The following is a 23,067-nucleotide window of genomic DNA, read 5'->3' as shown; positions in this document are numbered from 1 at the left end:
CGATTAGATATTTCTTTAACGACACCTCTCAGGTTTAAGGTTTGACCAAATATCAATCGTTTCGAAAATAACTTAACTTTTTGCTTTTCCACGGCCTCCGTTAAAAAAATAAAGAAAAAATAATAATTTATATTTCTAATTTTTTAATCACATTTATTCTAAAATATCATATAACCTAAATAACTATTATACCACTAATTAAATTCCTACCTACTGCCAATACACACGCTACTTCTCTCTCCTCTGTTTCTCTCTTCTCTATAATTATTACGTCTCTCTTTTCTCTATAGATAGGAGCCGCAGATTAACAAAATCGTGAAACCCTAGTTCTTGTAGTTCTAGAGTCTAAACTTCGTACCATCAAGCCATATACCTTCCATCCAACTGCATACGGCCGATCAAGTCCATTTCAGGCCCTTTTCATATACTATTGACCCATTTCAGAGTCGTGCAAACGCTAATGTTAGCGTTCCGATATTTGATTTTTATTATTGTTTTATATCAATATTTGATTTTTATTATTGTTCGTTTCACCGCACAAAGCTCTTCAATTGTGATCAATTCACCGGAGACAGAAGAATTCACAATCTCCGACACGTCCTTAATTCCTGTAAAATCCAACTGCTGAAGAAGGGCCATCGCGACGGTGGTTTGGTCCAGAAGCTTCCGGCTCTCCTCCAGGCTTCAGCCTAGCCGAAGCCGACCACCTTGAGAGGCAGCGAAGCCCATAGTGGTGGAAGTGAAGGCGGATACTTGTTTGCAAACGGAGGGCCATTCTAGGGTTTTCAAGGTCTCGTTATGGAGAGTCTCTAAGAGACTGACTCGATGCGTCGACTCGGGAGTGGCAAACAAAGATATGGGTATTTTGATGGATCGGTGATTGAGCACAAGATGGTGATTTGGAGGTGTTATTATGATTGTGAAGCTCTTCCAGAGCTCCATTGAAGTCGATGAAATTTTAATTTACAAAATTTTTGGCTTTTATAGACAGTATATTGTTGTGCGGAAAAATATATATATATATATATATATATATATATATATATAAATTATTATATTGTTATCTTTTCCAATTCGCTCCGTTTGAAACCAAATTCTTTGGAATTTGGATTTAGAATTAGAAAAGAAATTGGATTGGAGTCAAGGATTTTATATTTGTGTTTGGAATAAACTAGAATTTTAAAAAGTAATTGAAAATAAAATATAATTTTGGATCATTTTACCCTATATATATATATATATATATATATATATATATATAACGACGAATATTTATCAATTTAGATCAAACATATTAATTATACCGTAGTTGATGAGTGAGTTCTATTAAAATGGAAACAAGAGAGTTTCAACAATAATAATAAGAATAGTGCAGTTGCTAAGGAACGAGTAGTGCATTATTAGAACTAGTGAAAGACAATTTTACCCCCTATATAAAACTATGTCGTTTGGGCAAATATCCACTTAAATTGATGATATGGAAGGAAGACATCTTAGCAACCAATTAGAATGCAACAAGTCATCCAACCTTTTTGCCCTTTTTTTTATTTATTTTTCCCCTTTGAGTACCCAACCACACACTGACACACGCAACAGTAAATATTCTTCCTCTTCTTTCCTCACACGCATCTAAAACTACGTCGTTTGGTTACTCCCCCAGGCCATTCTGTATACACACACACATATATATTTACATATATACATCTTAACTGTTCATCTTCTTCACAACACATCTTCAGTTTTAGTATCTTTTTTAATTGCAGAAGCGAATTTTCTATTTGTGGAATCTCATGTTGGAGTTGGGTTCCCCTACACTAACACACCCTCTGATTTCACCAAATTGGATGATGGGTTTGTGGGTAATTCAATAATTAATCATATTTAAATCACAAATTGCAATCATTTTATTTTTCTTATTTCTTATTTCTTATTTATATATTCAACTTTTATATATATATATATATATATATATAGGCTGAGGATGCCTACAATTTTATGGTGAATTGGTTGAAAACATTTTGACAGTTCAAAACCCATGATCTCTTCATATCAGGAGAGAGTTATGAGGTAATTGATTAATATAGCCTAACCTCAAGACTCCATTGACCAAACAAATTTTCGATAAAAAAATTTGGGTGCCTTTTTTATAATGCCAGTGAGGACCGAGAGACCAAAGTGGCGAGGGAAAAAGTAGGCCGGAAGTTTCGACGAGCGCGATGACCAGCAGATGTTACGGTGACGGCGAGAGAAGGCTCCAACGATGAAGATCCGACGGCTTAGTGATTTATCAATCGATTTCATCATCACTAATTTGAGAAATTCGAATCGTCAGAGCCAAAGTAGTGTTATAGTATAGAACAGGGGCATTCACTTCTTCTCAACTGGGTGTGACATGGTGCCTGTGTTGACTTGAGGCGAGCCGAAGTCCCTCGCAGACAGTGAATCCCATAGCCGACGGTTCCTTGTTGCCGGCCGATCCTCATCGCCATCCCCATGGCTGCAGTACTTTTCCCTTCTGGTTTGCAGAGACATATATGATATATGTGTATAATAAATAGGGCAATGTTTGGTTAGGATTTAATGGTAATAAAAGGGGCATTGTGGTCTTTTAGCTTCATAAAGGGTTGTTTTGGGTTGTCACGTGACCCATTATGTGATTCTTCACGGTCAATTTCAACCGGCTTCTCATCGGACGGGGTTAATTACAACAAATTGGTTAATTCAAAGAGGTTATATGCCAAATTTAAGGATGGCAATGGGGCGGGGTGGGGCGGGGATTCCATTCCCCATCCCCATCCCCGATGCATTTTTCATTCTCTATCCCAGTCCCCATTCCCGCTTAAAATTTTGCCAGAATCGTCATACCCGCCCTTGCCCCCGACACCTTATCCTCGTCCCTGCCCCACCCCTCCCCTGGCCCCGGCCTCATAATTTTTTTTATTAAAAAAAAACACATTTTTTCTTATATATATATATATATATATAATAAATCTAATTTAGTAATAAATTATTATATGTAAGGGTATATTAGTAATTTCATATTTAATCGGAGCGAGGTGGGGCAGGTTTATCCTGTCCTAGCCCCGGCAGAAATTTATAATTTGCCCCCATCCCCATCTCTGTTTAGCTAAAAAGATCCCCATCCCCGCTATAAACGGGACGGAGAGAGGCGGGCCCAGACGGGGATGGGGAATTTGCCATCCCTAGCCAAATTATTATATTAGGGGGGTTTTCTATTATATGGCCAATACTTCAAGGGATTTTTTTTTGCACTTTACCATATATATATTTGTTTTCAGTAAATATGATGATAGAATAGTATTTTATAAAGTGATGACAACTTTAAACTAGAGATGTGAGAAGTGAAAAGAGGTTTGATAAGTTCAAAATTTTAATATGTTTACACTCCAAATCCCCTCAAATTCTATCAATTTTTCTTGGATTTCTCAACATTATGAAATTTCCTTTGATATCTGCAATCCTATTTCGTTTAAAATTCCATCTATTCCAAACCACCGAAATCCTTTTTGAAATCCAATTCCCATGAAATCCTATTGTTACAAAAACAGTGTATTTCCTTGTTTTATATTGCCCTTGAAAACATACATGTTATGGATTAAAAATATTTGGCAATTACATATTCAAAAATAAAATTTGTAATTACATATTAAAAATAATTTTCAAAATATTATCCTCAAATTTACCTAAATTTTTTCACATTTATAAGGTTCAAATTAGCAAATAATTATAAAGGAATTACTCCTAAAAAAATTATAATTAAAATGATTTCAATAGAAAAGTATGGGTAAACATGTCATTTGAATACTTAAAGAAATAATTTAGTTAGTCAAACTAAAGTCATATGAGGGTAAATATGTCATTTGAATCATTAAAGAAACAATTTAGTGGGTCAAACCAAAGTCAAATGGTAAGAATAACTTTTTACCTGTAAAAAGTGGTCTGACACCCTGTCAACTAACTTTTGGGATGTGAGTGAGAAACGGAGTAAACGTTTATACCGTAAGTGATAGTTATTTTCGAAAGATGGTTGAGGGTGATATTTGGCCAAACCTGAGGTGTCAACTAACTTTTGGGGTGTGGGTGAGAAACGAAGCAAATGTTTATAATGTGAGTGATAATTATTTTCGAAATATATTTGAAGGTGAGATTTGGCCAAACCTAAGAGGTATCAGTGAAATTATTCTAAAAATAAAATATAAAGTAGTTTGGAAAAAAAAAAAAAAAAAAATGAAAATTGTCATCTTCATTTTATTTATGAGTAATTAAGAATTTTTTTTATTTATTATAAAAAATAAGGAATTATCTTTCTCACTTCACTCATTTATAAAATAAACAAGCTTCAACTCCAATCATGCTTTCAAAGTTCAAACTCTCTGCCTCTGTTATGGAAGAACACACGGAGTATTATTTTAATCAGGTTTGTTAATCAATGGTAATATATTACTACTATGTATAATATTAAGAATAAAAAATTAGATAAGAGTATACGATATAATAGTGATTACTTTTCAAATTAAATTTAAATTATTTAATTTTTTAATGAGATGAGTAAATAGTATTAAATTATAATACATTCTTGAATGATGACGGCTTTTAGACTCAAATTTATCGTCATTTGTACTCTATAAGTAAAGCAATTATTTCAAAAATCATATTCATGCTTTAGCATTTGCCAATCTAACATAAAACGCCACCAAAATAATAATAATGATAAGTTAATAACAACAACAACATTATGTTAACTTAAACAAATAATTCTTACAAGTTACAATTATAACATGAACCATCCCAAATGATGATAATAATAATTCTTACACCTAAAACATGCCACCAGACTTTAATTAACTGGACTCTTTGAAGAGACGTTCTTCGATCTGCTTTTTTCATGAGTAAAAATATCCGTCATATCCAGAGTTTTTGAGAGATGATAGAATAAGTTTATTTTCCGGTAAACCACCATCCATTAATTTTAGAAATTTAATATTTAGTAACAAAAATTATATCTAGTTTAGGGAGTGTTTGGACCCACAAATAATTTCAGCTTTTAGATCGGCCTCCAATCACTCTTAGTGATGGGTTATATATGGGTCTCAGTCCCACCTAACTCATTTTTCGTAAATGTTGGTGATACTCTGCATGTAATATACAACTGATAAAAGAGTTATGTTTTACATGCGGGCATCACCAACATATTGAAAAAAGAGACGGATTAGGTGAAACTGAGACCCTTGTCCCATCACGAAGCACTTTGAGTGATATTGTTTGATCTAAAAGCATGTTCCCCTATCAATATGATATTTTTTTGTTACTGAATGCTTGAAAATCTAGACACAGAGAATAAAAAATAGTAATTTATTTTGAAAATGAAGTCACTCTAATCTTCTCTCAAAAATTCTGGTGGATATCTTAAAAGTCAGATAATAAAGAATTTGTATAAGATTGGAACGAAAGATGACCACGCATGCTAAATCAACCGAGTACAATTGAAAAAATAGTAAGAATTCGACATAACGAATACAGAGTAATGAAAGATTTTGTAAACGATAGGATGCTAAGAGTTGGGCGGTCTGTACTTATGTTTGTCACCTCCTGTATTTGTTTTATCGTTGACGATAGGACGCTAAGAATTGAGCGGTATGCACTTATGCTATTCACTTCTTGTATTTGTTTAATCATTGGAGGATGTGTAAAAGTTGACTCCAAATGTAAACGTATTTGCCCGACGTTTGTTATAATTTGGACTACACATTCCAGCCATACATAAACGCATCTAGGTGCCAATGATGTGCATAAATACTATAGTATAAGTTAGTAGGGGTACACACGATGCGGTTCAGTATGTTTCCGTCAGGAATCGGAACTAGTTCCATCGATTCCTTAAAAATAGAATCAGAATCAGAATCAAAACAATTAGATATGGAACCGAACCGAACCGTGAATACTGGTTCGATTCGGTTCCACGATTCCCCAACTATCTATTTCTTTTATTGCAGTTCCCAAACTTATTTGAGACTTTAAGCCCATAGCTAAAACAATTAAACAAAATATAATAGCAAAATAATAATAATAATAAATATAGAATAGAAAACTTCAAACTGATTGTCAATATTCAATAATATTACATCCCATGGTACTGAGTCAAGTAATCAACCGATAGTCTGAATGTCGGATACTGAAATATTGATCGTCCATTACACTTCCAAAAAACCGAATCAACGTCATTGATAATCAATTACTTTATTCCAAAAAACTGAATCACTGATAGTCATGCTTCAATTCCATTATGCTTCTGCTAAGTGCTAACTAGTGACCCCCAGTAGCCACTTCTGCAAAAGCCAAAAACACAAATTTTATAATAATTTCAATAAAATCTTTTGTTTCTTGTCTTTGCTGAAGTATTTGGGACAAACTTTAGTAAAATATTTTTTAAAAACACTAATCTCATTCTCACTCAATCACTTAAATTTTGATCCACAATACTTACATTTAGCACAATTTGGCTTCCCAATATCAAATTCTTTAGTAAAATGTTGCCACAGACTCACGACCCTTTTTTCAGGAGGAATTTGAAATACCGTTTTAGAAGAAGTAACAATAGGTTCATGAGAATGCTCATTGGAATCGCTTGAGTCACTTGGCAGAGACGGTCTTGACATCTGGTGAAAATTCATCAAAAGGTAAAAATAAAGCAAAAGTTTGATTAGAACCAATACCTACCCTGAAATTCGGAGAAAGAATCAATACCAACTCTGAAACAAAAATATTCACCCAAAAAAAAAATTTAGAAACAAAGATTCCAGTTTGGTAAGCGCATCTCTTTAAGTTCAAATCCTTTCACCTTGGTGTGACGAATTGTAAGATCAATTCGAAGTAGTTCCCTATTATGAAAGTTGTGGAACTATTCCGAATTGTAATTTATCAGTCGATGAATACAGATTCTTCTCTTTAATTTATACACAAAAAAAAAAAAAAAAAAAAAAAAAAAAAAAAAAAAAAGAAAAAATGACTTTGAAACAAAAATCAAGATAAAAGATAAACACACTCACAAATTTTTCATAAGAAAAGGAAAAGGAAAAATGAAAAATATAATAAAAAATAAAAAAAAAAAAATTACTTTGACTGAGGAAGATGATAAAGCCGTGTGGCTTCAAAATATTTATGTAATCATTTGAATATACTTTTTTGAATTAATTATACTCACACTTTCTGAGTTTTGTTTTATTAACAACCAAATAAAAGTTGGCCAATTTTTGAACAGTCACACCTCCAATTTGATCCAAGCAAAACCCAAAAAAGATTGAAATGTCTTACTTGCCCTTTAGTAAAATATTAATTTTTGATCTAAAATATCATAATCTTTAAATGACATAATTACCCTTCAACACCCAACCCCACCTCCCACTGTTACTTCTCCCATCATCTCCACCCCCCGTTTCTCTCTCTTCTCCACCTCATCTATGGTCGTCCCAATTCTCACAGCCACCTTCTCTCTTCTCTCTTTTCTCCTTTTGTTCTAATTCCATGTATATGTATTTGTGTGTGTGGAAATTCACATCACCCAAATTTTTTCTGTTTTATGTAAATTCACTTCCCCTAACTAAAAACACTAATAATTTAGTTTAGGTGTGTCATTCATTTCCATTGATCTGTTTGGCTACTAAGAAAAATTGTACGCAAAAGTAAAACAAAAAATTACTAGTTTAGTTGAATGAAGCCTTAACAATCATTTTGGCTTGATTGAGTTTTAAAATAAATAGGGCATTGCGTGACTCTGTTGGCGATTGGTGATTTTCTGATGAATTGCTTTGAATTCAAAGAGATACTGAGTTCTTTCATTCTTTATTTTATTTTATTTTTATATAAATATTTTTGTACAGTTTGGAAAGTAAATGGTGTATGTATATGACGTAAAGATGCAAATAACAGTGCCTCTCTGATCCTCCTCTGGATGGCCATTTGTTTGTGTTCGTTTCTAGATGCTTTGAACCACCCACTGTTTCAAATTTGATTTGGCAACATTACATTTATTGTTTTATATAGACAACATTACATTTATGATATAGATACATATCACACACATAATTTCAATAAGAGCATCAATGGACTCTCTCTCTCTAAAGACTTTCTCTTTCTATATATAGATGTAGATATGTGTGTGTATATATGATGTATATAATTACTTTTGTGGTGATGGAGTGAATATAGTGAGGGAGGGAGGAGATTAAAATTAGGTAGAGAGGGCATTCAAGTCATTTCATAATTCAAATGGGATGGTTGACAAGTCAAAGGGTTAGATCATTTTGCCTTGTGTCAGTTGTGTAGGTGATGATCGGAAGATGTTTGTTAACTTTACCAAACATAAGGGCTGTCTTTATTAAAAAATAAGTTAATTTTTATTTGCGTGTCAATAAATAAATCTTAGAGAATATGAGTGTAATTAATCCTAGTTTTTTTTTGCATATGGTGTTTTGAGTAAATGCGGAATATGTATTTGATATTTATATGTGCAATCCATTCTAAATTTGTAAATTTGGTTGTTGTTCAATGGGCTTCCAATTTTTCTGAATTGCTATTTATTTTGTTATCCAAATAGTCTAATGGGTTTAGGCCTATAGTTAGTTACTTTGGGCTTCTTGAGTATATCCGAGAGAGTTTGGGGATGTTTGGAGCTTCGATTTATTATTTACAAAATTGGGCTGTTTACTCTTGCATAATATTCAAGATTGGCATAAAGCTAAAATTGGGCCGATTCAAGCTTTGCTGAAGCATTTGGCGTAAACCCGAATCAAAATTAAGACTAAATCTGACTTTGATATCAATTATAACGAGTCGGGTGCGTTATAGTCCACCTTAAAAATTTAAGCTATTTATCATCCATGTTATAGGTAGATAACTTGAACGAGAAAATGATTATTACATTCTTCTAAGATGGCAATAATTATCCCAACCATAAACACAAAATAAATAAGGAATTATTTATGTATTCTGTCCAACATATTGTGCCCAGTGCACAATATGAGGAGTGAGATAGTTGAGACTGGTATGATCAACATACCATGTAACAAACCAAATTCAACTGGGGAATGTTCAAGCATACATATTTTGTCAGCCATAGCATCTGATGGTTTCTTTGCAGCCCTTTGCAGCAGATTGTTTCGAGCCGTGACCACCACCCTTCTCCAAATACTGCTGATGGTACTCCTCTGCTCTATAAAATCTCTTTGCTGGAAGAATTTCTGTCACAATCTTACTGTCTTTGAGCTCCATCTGCTTAGCTTCCATTGACTCACGTGCTTGCTGAGCCTGGGCCTCATTGTAGTAGTATATCCCTGAGCGGTACTGAGTGCCCACATCAGCACCCTAGCACATAAACAGGTCATCATATGTAACATGGATTAGCAAGGATTTCAATCCGTCAGAAAAATGCTTTTAGTATTCTTTACATTTTATATACAAGAGCAACTGTCGTAGAATTCAAAGTTCAAAACCATTTAGGGTTGTAACTTAGTTTTATCTCCTCAACTTCCCAAACGAAAGGTTAAGAGTTCAAGTCCCCACCGAGAACAAAATCAAAAAATAATAATAATAATAATAATAAATAAAAAAAAACCACTTAATCTATCCTATAGATCCTAGTTAGGACATAGAACGGAAAGGAGATTTGAAAAGTTACCACTTGTTGCTAATATTATGGCAAGTTCCAAATTTTTCCTCTACATACTTTGAAACCAAATGGAGGCTTGGGCTTACATATGGGTAAGAATGGAATACAAGACTTGAACACTTGAGGTTTAGTAGGTTTTAGGGTAGAGTAGTAGACCAAGCTAGGAGGGTTGGTTTGTTAAACTTCCAAATGGCCCCAGGTTTGTTGGGTGTGTGAGAAACAATGAATGGAAATATAAGAAATATAAAGATGGATTGCATTATGAAATAATATTCTAGCAATCATCTTCGGTCTGTTTTAGCCTTGCATATTCAAATCAAATCACATAATTAAGCATATTCCAACCCTACTTCCAATTATACTGAACATCCGTTTTTTTCCTTTCTTTATGAGTTCCCCTTGTTTGCATGATATTAATATCTAATAATTGCACTAATGAGTTCCTTAGGGAGCATTTGACAGTATCACATAATCAGTGACCCGTTCAATGAAGTCCCCTCTTCCTCTAGATAATAGGAGACTATGTCAGCCATTTTTTGGTCAGAGTTAGTGACAAACCTACACAAAAATACCCAAAAACTGATTTTTTTTTTGTACTCACACAGTATCTCTCCACTGAAGTTCGAAACTTTTCTTTCTTTGGGAAATTTGGGAAATAGAAGGCTTGTACGGCTAGATTACAGGTACGATGGTAAAAAAAATAAATAAATAAATTGATCTTTGACTAAGCTTAAAGCTGAATTAGTCATATCCAACCCATGTTGCGCAATTCAAGAACAAGCAACTTTATTAAAATTCCACATAAAAAAAGAATCTTGAATATTGAAAACAGAACAAGGATTGGAAAATACAAGAATATTATTTCAATGGGTCGAGCAGAGAATATCCAAATACCTGGCGATTAACACTGGTGGGATCATGGCGGCCCCAGAAAAGAGAGAGGAGGTTGGTGTATGGGCAAACGGACGGGTCGAACTGGACCCGGACAACCTCGGCGTGATTGGTGGTTCCGGTGCAGACCAGTTTGTAATTCGGATCGGGCAGTTGACCCTGAGAGTAACCCACCTCAGTCTTGGTCACTCCTTGAACCCTCTGGAACGCCAGTTCCACTCCCCAGAAGCACCCGGCTCCGAACTGAGCGAACTCGAGTCCAGGTTGGTCGGGGCAATCCAGATCGGGATCCAAAGCCGGATTCTTGGTGTCTGCGCCTGCTTGCTTAGAAGCCATTTTTCTCCTTGGCTCCAGTCTGAGAAGCGAGTAGATATATATCTATAATGTGTGCGCGTAACTGTGTGTGTATAAAGATAGAGAGTCAAAGATAGAAGGGTACTTTTGGAAAGTAGAAGCAAAAATTAGCCTTTTCTTAAAATAAAAAAATATATATACAGTAATTTGGGAAAAAAATAAAATTTGATGACTATATTCACTCTCTGCCTCTGTTACGGAAGGAGATATTATTTTAATCAGGTTTGTTAATCGATGGTAATATATTACTATGTATAATATTAAGAGTAAAAAATTAGATAAGAGTATACGATATAATAGTGATTACTTTTCAAATTAAATTTAAATTTTTTAATTTTTTAATGAGATGAGTAAATACTATTAAATTAAAATATATTCTTGAATGATGACGGCTTTTAGACTCAAATTAATTGTCATTTGTACTCCATAAGTAGAGCAATTATTTCAAAAATGTATTTGTGCTTTAGCATTTGCCAATCTAACATAAAAGCCTACCAAAATAATAATAATAATAATAACAACATTATGTTAACTTAAACAAATAATTGTTACAAGTTACAATTCTAACATGAACCATCCCAAATAATGATAATAATAATTCTTACACCTGAAACATGCCACCAGATTTTAATTAACAGGACTCTTTCATCTCTCAAAAATTTTGGGGTATATCTTAAAGTCAGATAATAGAGAATTTGTATAAAATTGGAACGAAAGATGACCACACATGCTAAATCAACTAAGTACAACTAAAAAAATAATAAGAATTCGACATAACGAATGAATACAAAGTAATGAAAGATTTTGTAAACGGTAGGATGCTAAGAGTTGGGCTGTATGCACTTATGCTAGTCACCTCCGTATTTGTTTTATCGTTGACGATAAGACGTTAAGAGTAGAGCTGTATGCACTTATGCTAGTCACCTCAAGTATTTGTTTTATCGTTGGAGGACGCATGCAAAAGTTGACTCCAAGTGTAGACATATTCGCTCAACGTTTATTATAATTTATACTACACATGCCAACAATGCATAAATGCATCCAGGTGCCAATGACGTGCATAAATGTTGTATAAGTTAATAGGGGAATACACAATGCGATTGGGTACGGTTCCGTTAGGAATCGAAACCAGTCCCAACAGTTCCTTCTTGAAAATAGAACCAGAACTGTTAGATACAATATATTTCTTTAATTACAGTTCCCAAACTTATTTTAGACTTTATGGCCATACCTAAAACAATTAAACAAAATACAATAACAAAAAAAAAATAATAATAAATACAGAATAGAAAACTTCAAACTAATTGTCAATATTCAATAATATTATATCCCATTGTACTGAATCAAGTAATCAACTGATAGTCTGAATGGGTTCACGAGAATGCTCACTAGAATCACTTGACAGAGACAGTCTTGACATATACTGAAAATTCATCAGAAGATAAAAATAAAGCAAAAGTTTGATTAGAACAATTACCAACTCTGAAATTCGGAGAAAGAATCAATACCAACTCTGAAACAAAAATATTCACGGAAAAAAAAAACTCTGAAACAAAATTTCCAGTATGGTAAGCGCATCTGTTTAGGTTCAAATCCTTTCACTGTAATAATCCGAATTTTTAAGAATTGAATTTAATTATTTTTATGACTTTTAATTGTTAAGATTGAATATTTATTTAAATTGATGATTTACCCAATTGAAATTTAATAGATTTTGGTTGTTTTGCATATATATATATATATATATATATATATGTCCAGCTGATTGTAGCAAAATGGAGCTACTAGCGAAATTGAAGAGAAAATGGTGATGGAAATTTAATGAGTTTCGTGGGTTTCACAAGAGTTGTTGATTTAGTTATTATAAATTAAATCAAGTGGTGGAACTTACAAATTACCATTTATAATAATTCTTTCCTCACTAATTTGGTGGCAGGCGCATCTCCTTTGCACCAAACAAATTCAACCCCATAAATAAAGTGGTGGACCTCACAAATTACCATTTATAATAATTCTTTCTTCACTAATTTTGAGGGCAAGTGCATCTTCAACCCCATAAATCAAGTGATGAACCTCACAAATTACTATTTATAATAATTCTTTCCTCACTAATTTCGGTGCAGGTGCATCTCCTTTGCACCAAACAAGTGGTGGACCTCACAAATTACCATTTATAATAGTTCTTTCCTCACTAATTTCGGGGCGGGTGCATCTTCAACCCCATAAATCAAGTGGTGGACCTCACAAATTACCATTTATAATAATTATTTCCTCACTAATTTCGGTGGCAGGTGCATCTCCTTTGCACCAAACAAATTCAATCCCATAAATTAAGTGATGAACCTCACAAATTACCATTTATAATAATTCTTTCCTCACTAATTTCAGTGGCAGGTGCATCTCCTTTGTACCAAACAAATTCAACCCCATAAATTCAGTGGTGGACCTCACAAATTACTATTTATAATAATTCTTTTCTCGTGGTGGACCTCACAAATTACTATTTATAATAATTCTTTCTAAGAATTATTATAAATAGTAATTTGTGAGGTCCACCACTTGATTTATGGGGTTGAATTTGTTTGGTACAAATGAGATGCACCTGCCATCGAAATCTGAGGAAAGAATTATTATAAATGGTAATTTGTGAGGTCCACCACTTAATTTATGGGGTTGAATTTGTTTGGTGCAAAGGAGATGCACCTGCCACTGAAATTAGTGAGGAAAGAATTATTATAAATGGTAATTTGTGAGGTTCATCACTTGATTTATGGAATTGAATTAGTTTTATTGCATTTATATCTATATTATATATTTGTATAATGTAATCTGATGGGTTAGGAAGTGGAGCACCGAGATTGGGAAATCAAAGAATGGAATTTAGTGATAATGGTTGGCGGGTCCCATAGTTTGATTTTGTTGTTTATATAATATAGATATTATGATGATTAATGTGACATGGAGATAAGAATATGAAAATAAGTGGGTTTTGACTTGAGTTTGTTGTATGCACATATGATATATATATATTAATATATTGCATGTCTGATGGAATGGAGTAAGGAGCAGGTGCCGAAAATGGGGAACAGAAAAATCACATGAGAGAAATGTGATGATGCTTTTTGCGGGACCCACCAAGAGATTGTGTGGCCAAGGTTTTTTTTCGGGCTGCACGTGGCTCTGTTGTTTTAGAAAGAGGTAGATTGTATTGTTGTGTATATCAGATGAATGAGAAAGAAATGGGATCAGGTTGCCTGAATGTAAAAGAATTAAGGAGATGATAAGATAAAGTGGATGGTGGCGGGACCAGATGACTTTTTGGTTTAAAATGAGATTATTTTTATTTATTTATTTTAACACAAACAACTGCGAACTCACATAGAAACGGAAAAAGAAACATAATCTGAGAGTACATAACACAACTATGGGGGCAGATGCTCTATTCCAAATCGCCAACCTTGACCTTCAAATGCTTGCTCACTAAATAAGCAACACTATTACAAGCCAGAGGGACCCAAGCAAGGGAGGAACCCGAGCAATCCCCCCAAAGAGCAACACTATTTTTGGTTTGGGCATCTAAATGTGGACGCGATGAGTTGTATTGAAATTTTATGGTGTGCCTTTATATATTAGTGTATGTTTTGAATCTTTGGTAAGAATACAAAATAAAAAAATTAGAGAAACAATAGATAGAGAGTTTGAGGACAGAGCCGAGATGGACAGTGGGGGCCGAAGGTTTGAGTCTCCATTAATTTAGATATTTAATTTATAGTGTAGGGTTCTTTATACCTTGAATTGTCTAGGTGATTTTATCTCAAATATTTTGTGATTGCTCTTTTGCTTTAAATTGCATATATGTATTTTGTTTAAAATCATATCTATTATTTTGTGAAGCTAATTTTCATGAAACCCCTTGAAATTCTTGTAATGGTTTTTTCTACTAGGACTTCCCCCGTCTCACCCCCTTCCAGTTTCAGGTACCGGGGATGGACGTGGATTGCTAGGTGTGGGCTTATGTGGAAAAGTTGGTGTTGAGGATTTAATTTAATTTATTTGGAGATGTTGTATATTTTTTTATTTGAAGAAATTGATATTGTATCAATAAAAGGATATTTTTTTTTGAGATTCTGAGAGTGTAATACTGATGTATTTTGATTTGAATAAATCGAAGAATTTATTTAGAAAATTCGGATAGTGACATTCACCTTGGTGCAGCGAATTGTAAGATCAATTCGGAGTAGTTCCATATTATGAAAGTTGTGGAACTATTCTGAATCGTTTGAAGCAACAAGTTTAAACATTATACTGATTTCGGAATATTTTTACAGTAGAATTTTCTAAAACAACTACCGAAACAAAACCCTTTTTTATGCAAAAATATGTGATTCACCGTTTTGAGTATAAAACAAGGTTAGACCAACCAAGGCATACACACTAATTGATTGGACCAAAACCCTCTCCATTGGAACAGTGGCTCTTGTTCTGGCCGGTTTTCACTGTAGCAACACTAAAAAAGTGAAAAAGTTAAAATCTGTATTTATGGAAATATAAATTATATACAGAATATATATAAATTATACGCAATATATAAGTATATCAGAACAGTATTGCAGTCAATTTGAAAATTGAAATTTCAAAAGCCCGCCCTTTATTGTATCTTCTTCTCCCAAAGCTCAAAATAGAATAAGATTTTTATTTGTTACCAAAACAAGAGAAAGGTCTCATCTCTTTCCTAAAATTTGTTCTTCTTTCTTTTTTTACTTCCATAGATAATGGTTTCCAAAGAAATAGAGCAACTAGTACATGTTATGAATCCTCGGGTACATGAATGGCTGGAAAAGGAAAGTTGTAAGAAGGAAGAGAGAGAAGAAAAAGATTGCGAAAGTGTCCGGCGTAAATTATTTGAGTTTACAAAGACAAAGGAGTTTACAAAGACAAAGACTTCTCTATTTTCAATATTGTAAGTTAAGGTCGTTTCCAATATATTAGGTTTGTTTGTTTTTTTTAGTTTGTTGATGTATTTATAAGTTTATTCCTAATCTAAACCACTATTAAAGATTATTTATATTGTATGGTATCTGAACCCTAATTAATGTTGGAGACAAATATTGCATTTATTGTTCTTCTGATTATTTGGATTCGGATTTTGTGAAAGAAAAAATTGGTTCATTTTTATATAAATCTGAACCTTAATTAGTGTTGGAAATAAATATTGCATTTATCATTGTACTGATTCTTTATGATTGTATTTTGAAGAAAAAATTCCAGCCCTTTTTAATGTTGGAAACAAATATTGCATAATTATTGTTCTTATGATTAATTTGGTTCATATTTAATATTTCATATTGTAAAATTTTCTCACCAAAATTAATGTTGGAAACAAATATTGCATTTATTGTTCTTATGATTAATTAGGTTCATATTTTGAAGAATAATTCTTAACCCCATTTTTTTTTTTATGACATGCGAACCCTAATTAATGTTGGAGACGAATTTATATTTTTAAGTATCAGTATATAGTTGATAATTAATAAATGGATGGGAAATTGATCAAATTTAATTGCTGATACATACTAGAAAAGAGTTGGAATGTACTTTGTTATACAGAATGGACCATATATTTTTGTTTGATATTGTTTGTAATGGTAATTGAGAATTATGAGTGGTCGTAATAATTAGTAGTAATTTAACATAATTTTAATATTTAAGAAAATACTAGCCCCAAAAAAGATTTGAGGTTCATGTCTCAGTTGGAAAAAGTAAAATTAAAAAATTAAACTGTCACATTATTGTACAAAATTACATATATTCATTGACTTTAATTTTTTCTATAGTCTTATCCTAACGTTATAGAAAATGGATTGGCTTTGGTTTAAATTTGGTTTGTAATTGAGGGTCTTGGATTCTTGATACATTGTGTTTGTTTAATAATCTTAATGAGTCAGAAAACTGTAGTCGTAAATTTGCTGAGATGAATGCAATTTATAGTTGTGGTAAAGGCAAAATTGGGGAGCAACAAAAGCACTGACAAAATCCCCAATAGCCTCAATTGTAAAAATCTATGTAAATAGAAATGTAAGAGGTTGAAACCAACCATGGAGCTAAAGATTCACAATAAGATGAACTCAACGAAAGGAACAGTTCAGGTTGAGGTACTTTTCTCCCCTTACCATTTTCCATGTAGTTTTATAAGTAATACCATTTGTCTATTAAATTATGCACACGTAATAAATCTCATTATTATGTTGCAGAATTTCACTGAAGCCCTCGTATCTGGAGAGGCAGGTGGCAGTCAAAGTTGAACAATCCCCTACCACTTGTTCTTTACTGTCAGTATTGTTGCAATTATAAGAATTTTCATATGTGACTCCACCAGCACCTGTAATATTAATGGTGGTGAACTCAATACTCTATTAACAAACTAAGCAAATGTGCTATTAAGGTGGAACATGCATTTAAGAACCACTCCAGATGTAAATTGGATTGCATTTTGTCCCATCATCATATTCAAAGACTGGCACGCCAACGTCCCACTTGCCAATTTCGGAGATAGGTTGACCAATTCAACAACGACTCTTTGATTCTTGACAGTCATTCCAATATGTATTTGACTTTAATTTTATGATGTTGTTCATTTACGTTTACGTACTTGTAACCTTTTGGAATTTGCGCGAGTTGTTTTATATGATATGTACATTTTGGTATATCTGGAAATGTAGTAGTTGACCGACTTTTGATAATTTTGTGTATTATGTATGTATTAAAATTAGATATTTTCTTTCGATGATTAAATACAGGTGACTGACCTATTTAAAATGAGGCAATGCATTGACGTATTAACACAATATATTTGGCATATAATACCGTTTATTACTCCTAATTTTAATGATTCCTTTTAAGTCAACTCATCAATTCAAGTAAAATTGTTTTACAACACAACTTTTTTAACTTATATAGGCTAAGTTAAAAAAGTTATAAATTGTTTTACAAAAATGCAGTTGCTCAATAAAAATAGGGATTAATAGTAAACCATCAATTTAATTTCATTTCATAACATATTTTCATTCATAATTTATAGAAAACATCGCAATAGATTTGTCAGACATTTTGCAAGGCTCAAAGGAATACAATCCAAATATAACTCTCAACTGATCCATTTATGCAAATACATATATTATACTTATCCTTATATTTATATAGATAATTTTGTTAATAATTTATAGATAATATCCCAATAAATTTGTAAGACAATTTGCAAGGCCCAAAGGAATATAATCCAAATACAACTCTCAACTGATCCATTTATGCAAATACATATGTTCTATATATCCTTATATTTTTATAGCTAATGTCGTAAATAATTTATAGCAAACATCCCAATAAATTTGTAAGACAATTTCCAAGGGCCAAATGTAAATAATCGAAATACAACTCTCAAGTGATCCATTTATGCAAATAGATATGTTCTATTTATCCTTATATTTTTATAGTTAATGTCATCAATAGTTTATAGAAAACATCCCAATAAATTTGTAAGACAATTTCCAAAGCTCAAAGGAAAATAAAATCCAAATACAACTCTCAACTGATCCATTTATGCAAATACATATGTTATACTTATCCTTATATTTATATTGATAATTTCGTTAATAATTTATAGATAATATCCCAATAAATTTGTAAGACAATTTGCAAGGTCCAAAAAAATACAATCTAAATACAACTCTCAACTAATCCATTTATGCAAATACCTATGTTCTATATATCCTTATATTTTTATAGATAATGTCATAAATAATTGATAGAAAACATCCTAATAAATTTGTAAGACAATTTCCAAGGCCTAAATGCAAATAATCAAAATACAACTCTCAAGTGATCCATTTATGCAAATAGATATGTTCTATTTATCCTTATATTTTAATAGTTAATGTCGTTAATAGTTTATAGAAAATATCCCAATAAATTTGTAAGACAATTTCCAAGATCCAAATGAAAATAATTCAAATATAACTCTCAAGTGATTCATTTATGCAAATAGATATGTTCTATTTATCCTTATATTTTTATAGCTAATGTCGTTAATAGTTTATAGAAAACATCCCAATAAATTTGTAAGACAATTTTCAAGACCTAAAGGAAAATAATTGAAATACAACTCTCAAGTGATCCATTTAAGCAAATACGTATGTTCTATTTATCCTTATATTTTTATAACTAATGTCGTTAATAATTTATAGAAAACATCTCAATAAATTTGTAAGACAATTTTCAAGGTCCAAATGAAAATAATAGAAATATAACTAACTCTCAAGTGATCCATTTATGCAAATATATATGTTCTATTTATCCTTATATTTTTATAACTAATGTCGTTAATAGTTTATAGCAAACATCCCAATAAATTTATAAGATAATTTCCAAGGCTCAAAGGAAAATAATCGAAATACAACTCTTAATTGATACAGTTATGCAAATACATATATTTTATTTATCCTTATATTTTTATAGCTAATGTCGGTAATAGTTTATAGAAAACATCCCAATATATTTTTATATACTTATATTATTCATGCAAAAACATTAAGACTATAGCGTATACGCATACTCATTTCCTACGAGTAACTTGTTTACTCCCCGTAGTTGTTTGGGATATTTTTTAGGTAAGGAGACCTTATTTTAGGATGCACAACATCCCTAGGTTGGCTTGGTTGTATTGACGTCCTTTTATGTAATCGGTGATCAATAGCCGAATTCGAGACTCGAAATCTTCATATGCAAATACATTTGTACATCCCAGACAATCTCGTACATTTGTTTAGATTAGCTTGGTTGTATTGACATCCCTGTTCTCACAGTTTTGTTAAGTTTTTTGTAAAATTTAGAGGTTTCATATCTTCTTTATTTAGACTCCGAATCAAGTGATTCTTGAGTCTAACTTTGTTAATTTTTCATTATCTTTCCAATGGTGTGCACTAAATTCCATGAATAATTGTAACCGAATCACCATTTATTTCTCCTTCAAAAAATCATCTTTAATTTTTTTATTTTGAACATATTTAATTATTCATCATGGAAAATATGTATCCCATAATATATATATATATATATATATATATATATATATATATATATATAATATGTGTTAAATTATAGTTAATATAATTCCAACGATAACCTAAAATGAATCATCTTTTATTTCACGTCAACACAAGAACATCATGAAAATATATACATCCCAAAATTAAATGTAATATGTGACAATCAAATATCATACAATAAATCCCAACAAAATTGTAGAAAGAATCACCCCTTATTTCACTTGAACACGGTTTCTAGTCTTCATAGATAAAACACACATCCCAATTAAAAATAACTTTTGATTACATTTTAAGAAGACAAATTAAGTCAATCTTAATAGAAAACATACATCCCAAATTAAAACTGAAGTGTGTGAAATTATAATTATTCATTAAATCCCCAACATGAACCAAAAATGAATGCTCTTCACTAGAACACATTAATATGGGTAGAATACATCTCAAGTTAAATGTAACGTGTTTCAAAATTATTTCTTCTCTATATCATAACATAAATGTATAATAAAAATTTCAATTATACGTAAATAATAATAATCGTAAATAACAATAATAATAATAATAAATAAATAAATAAATATATATGGCATTTATGCCAACTTGTACATGAATAATTTCCTGTTCTAGCTCAACTCCATTTGTATTCAGGAATGCCAACCATCTAGTGTCGTAGATAATCCAATCTACCTGCAATCACAACAATTTAATTTGCAGTTTAAATTTAAAAATTATAAATTTTTAGAACTCTTAATATAAGTTTAGAATCTTAGTTACCATACCACCCTTTACAAACTTTGCATCATGATTCCTAAACTCAAAACAATGTTGGAGGTACATATGCCGATCTCCGATTAAATTTTTTGGCCCCTCAAGTCCAAGTATTTGCTCTATTGCACCGTAACATTCCCATGTCGTCGTCCATTTAAAATCTAAAATGGTTAGCTATCAGGACCAATATCTATGAATATGACACACACACACACACACACGAGACTGAGCATATAAAGATCCTTTTGTTGGTAACTAACAACAAATGATATGCCTGAAACTAATGTGGTCCGTGTTAATAGAAGGTTTTAAAAGGGATAGACATTGATCATAAAAATACCTAATATTTAACATTATTTGCACAAAAAAATACAAGATAAAAGAATATTGATCGGAGACAATTGAACATAGTATAGCAAAAAAAATCATGATTATAGACTACGCATAAGATAAAGGAAAGAGTAGCACCGGTTAGCTAAAACTCAATATTTTCAATTTATAGTACTAAAAATTCAAATACCAAAGTTTTAATACATCGAGATATAAATCAAAATATGGTATGAGAGATATATAACAAAAATCATCATAGATGGAATCAAACACTAACATAAAAAAAAAAAAAAAAAAAAATGATATGTAAACCTAAGAAATTAAACACATGCAAAAGAAATCAAAATATGAAATACAAGTTAATGCACGCAATAGAAATCAAAGGTGGCATGAAAGAAACATGAAGTTAATATTACGGTCACCAATTAACTAATTTTGTTGCTTCATAAGAATGCGTACAAGAATGAACACATTAATTTTAGAATTAAAAAAAAGTGAAAAAAGAAAATAAATGGTAACTAATACAGAGTTAATATTACATTCAGCAATTAACTGATAAAAATTTGCATAAAAATGCAAACAAGAATGAACACTTAATTTTAAAATTGAAAAAAGAGAGGAAGGAAACTATTTCTTTGGATGTTTTTTTGATAGACTTAGTTTTTTGCAAAAGAATTATCTTTAAAAAATATATATTAAATAAGGAACTTGTTTACCTGTGTGGATAACATATATATACTCTCCAATTCTATATATATGAAGCCACTGATATAACATTTACCGAATAAGTTAAAATAATGATAGTAATAGTAATAATAATAATAATAATAATGCCACCATCAATCTTATTATAAATCAAATAACAAAACCTTAAGCCAAGAAAGTGACAAATTTGTTATCCAAACTAAAGTAAAAAATTTTGGTGCATAAATTAGTCTTTTTCTAAACGGTTAAAAAAGAAATGATTGAATAACTGAAACAATATATATACATTCGATACTAGCAGTGCCTGTAGGATATATATACATTAAATTTTATGTGAATTAGCTCTCAAACTTAAAATCAATTCATTGAACATAACTAATGCAATGCAACCAGTACATAAAAAAATAAATAATAAAAATAGAAGGAAGTTGGAAATATAAATACAATCTTAATTGGTTTATAACATATAGTCAAACAAGTCATTCAGTACATATTTTTCTAATGAAATTAATTCCATGAGTAATTGAATGATAACACTTTTATCCTTCCTTGACGGCTGCGAAAGCTTACCTAAAGAAATGAAACAACAGTACTAACTTGCTAATTTATTTTTCCTTTCACTGGAAAACCAAAGAATTAGGAATTGAAAGAAATTTAGATTTCCTTTTTGTAATCTTTCTACTGGTTTCTCAGTAACCAAATGAAGTTGCTAACTAAATATAAGATTGAAAAAGAAAGATAAAAATATAATCTGAAAGAAACAAGAGAAGTTTAGCCTTTAAATTGCCATTAAAGGGCTGAGTTGCAGTCGTCATATTTTACTGCAAACCACTGAACCAAATGATCAAATGATGATATGATTGCAAATGTTGAATGTTACAATATTGAATTTTTAATTATTAAATTAAGGAACAAGACCTAGAGAGCAACTACAACCGAATAAGGGCTAAACATGGATAAATTTAACCCCAGAATGAAAATTAAGGTTCTTTTCAAAAAAGGCTATATATGCCTACCATGTGCCATGATTTCCAAGAACCTAAAAATCTATTCGAACACTCATCCTTACCATAAGTGAAAATCACGAGTTTCTAATCGACTGGCTAAAATTATTGTTGGAATAGTATTCTCAAGGCACTTTCTATCATTATGAACATTAGACTAGTTTCTCTATTTAAGCAACATAAACAACAAACCAGCACTACTAACCTATGATTTCAATTTATGTGATAGAAA

The 23,067-nt window shown here is 31.5% G+C and overlaps 1 protein-coding gene across 1 annotated transcript; it reads right to left on the bottom strand.

Moving 5' to 3' along the window:
• Window positions 1-8,915: 8,915 nt before the first annotated feature.
• Window positions 8,916-10,960, bottom strand: LOC132284827 (peptide methionine sulfoxide reductase-like). The gene is made up of 2 exons (XM_059786964.1): window positions 10,580-10,960; window positions 8,916-9,381 (listed from the first exon to the last, which is right to left on the bottom strand). The coding sequence occupies exons 1-2, from the start codon at window positions 10,910-10,912 to the stop codon at window positions 9,127-9,129; spliced, it is 588 nt and encodes a 195-aa protein (XP_059642947.1). The 5' UTR covers window positions 10,913-10,960; the 3' UTR covers window positions 8,916-9,126.
• Between the last annotated feature and the right edge of the window lie 12,107 nt (window positions 10,961-23,067).

Source organism: Cornus florida, unplaced genomic scaffold, assembly GCF_030987335.1.
Source record: "Cornus florida cultivar Cherokee Brave unplaced genomic scaffold, ASM3098733v1 CherokeeBrave_3.0.0_Hap2_Chr11, whole genome shotgun sequence".
NCBI lineage: Eukaryota > Viridiplantae > Streptophyta > Magnoliopsida > Cornales > Cornaceae > Cornus > Cornus florida.
Note: the sequence above shows the minus strand (reverse complement) of the source record. Positions and strands in the feature narration are given on the sequence as shown.